The sequence below is a fragment of the Bison bison genome, unplaced genomic scaffold (assembly GCF_000754665.1).
Source record: "Bison bison bison isolate TAMUID 2011002044 unplaced genomic scaffold, Bison_UMD1.0 scf7180017855184, whole genome shotgun sequence".
Taxonomy (NCBI): domain Eukaryota; kingdom Metazoa; phylum Chordata; class Mammalia; order Artiodactyla; family Bovidae; genus Bison; species Bison bison.
Window position 1 is genome coordinate 13,536 of NW_011485757.1, and position 495 is coordinate 14,030.

Here is a 495-nt window from a genome sequence, read left to right on the forward strand (position 1 = left end):
GCACACTCGTCCGTGTTCACCTCGCAGTGCAAGCCCTCGTAGCCTGGCAGGAGCAGGCTGGTCAGCAATGCCCCGTTCCCTCCACACCTGCTCCCCAGGGCTGACCCATCTGCCCAGCGCTGGCCTGCTCTCCGCTGCGCCCCAGAGACCTAGCTCAAGTCTCCCCAGATAACCGTGGGGGGTCTGTGGCCTGGGTGGGCACGGAGGCCGGGGGCAGAGGCGATGCGACTTCCCCACCCCCAGGGTCAGGCGGGCAGCCGGCCGCGTACCGGGCATGCAGATACACTGGAACTCCCCGATCTGATCCAGACAAGTGGCGTCGTTCTGACACGGGTTCGATACACACTCGTTGACGTCGATCTCACAGCGCGGGCCGGTGTAGCCCTGCAGACACTGGCACTCGAACGAGCCCAGCGTGTTGATGCACTTGCCCGCGTGCTCACAGGGGTTGGCGCCTGGTGGGGGCGGGGGGGGCGGTGGATGCAGCACGGGTAA

At 66.9% G+C, this 495-nt stretch overlaps 1 protein-coding gene across 1 annotated transcript in view; it reads right to left on the reverse strand.

Annotated features, from left to right (window-relative positions):
- LOC105001803 (neurogenic locus notch homolog protein 1-like) overlaps positions 1-495 on the reverse strand; it is a gene marked incomplete at its 5' end in the record, with an annotated part of 18,401 nt that overhangs the window by 13,529 nt on the left and 4,377 nt on the right. Inside the window, 2 exon segments of the mRNA XM_010858222.1 lie at positions 7-43; positions 270-495. Of these exon segments, the coding sequence (XP_010856524.1) occupies positions 7-43; positions 270-495 (263 nt within the window).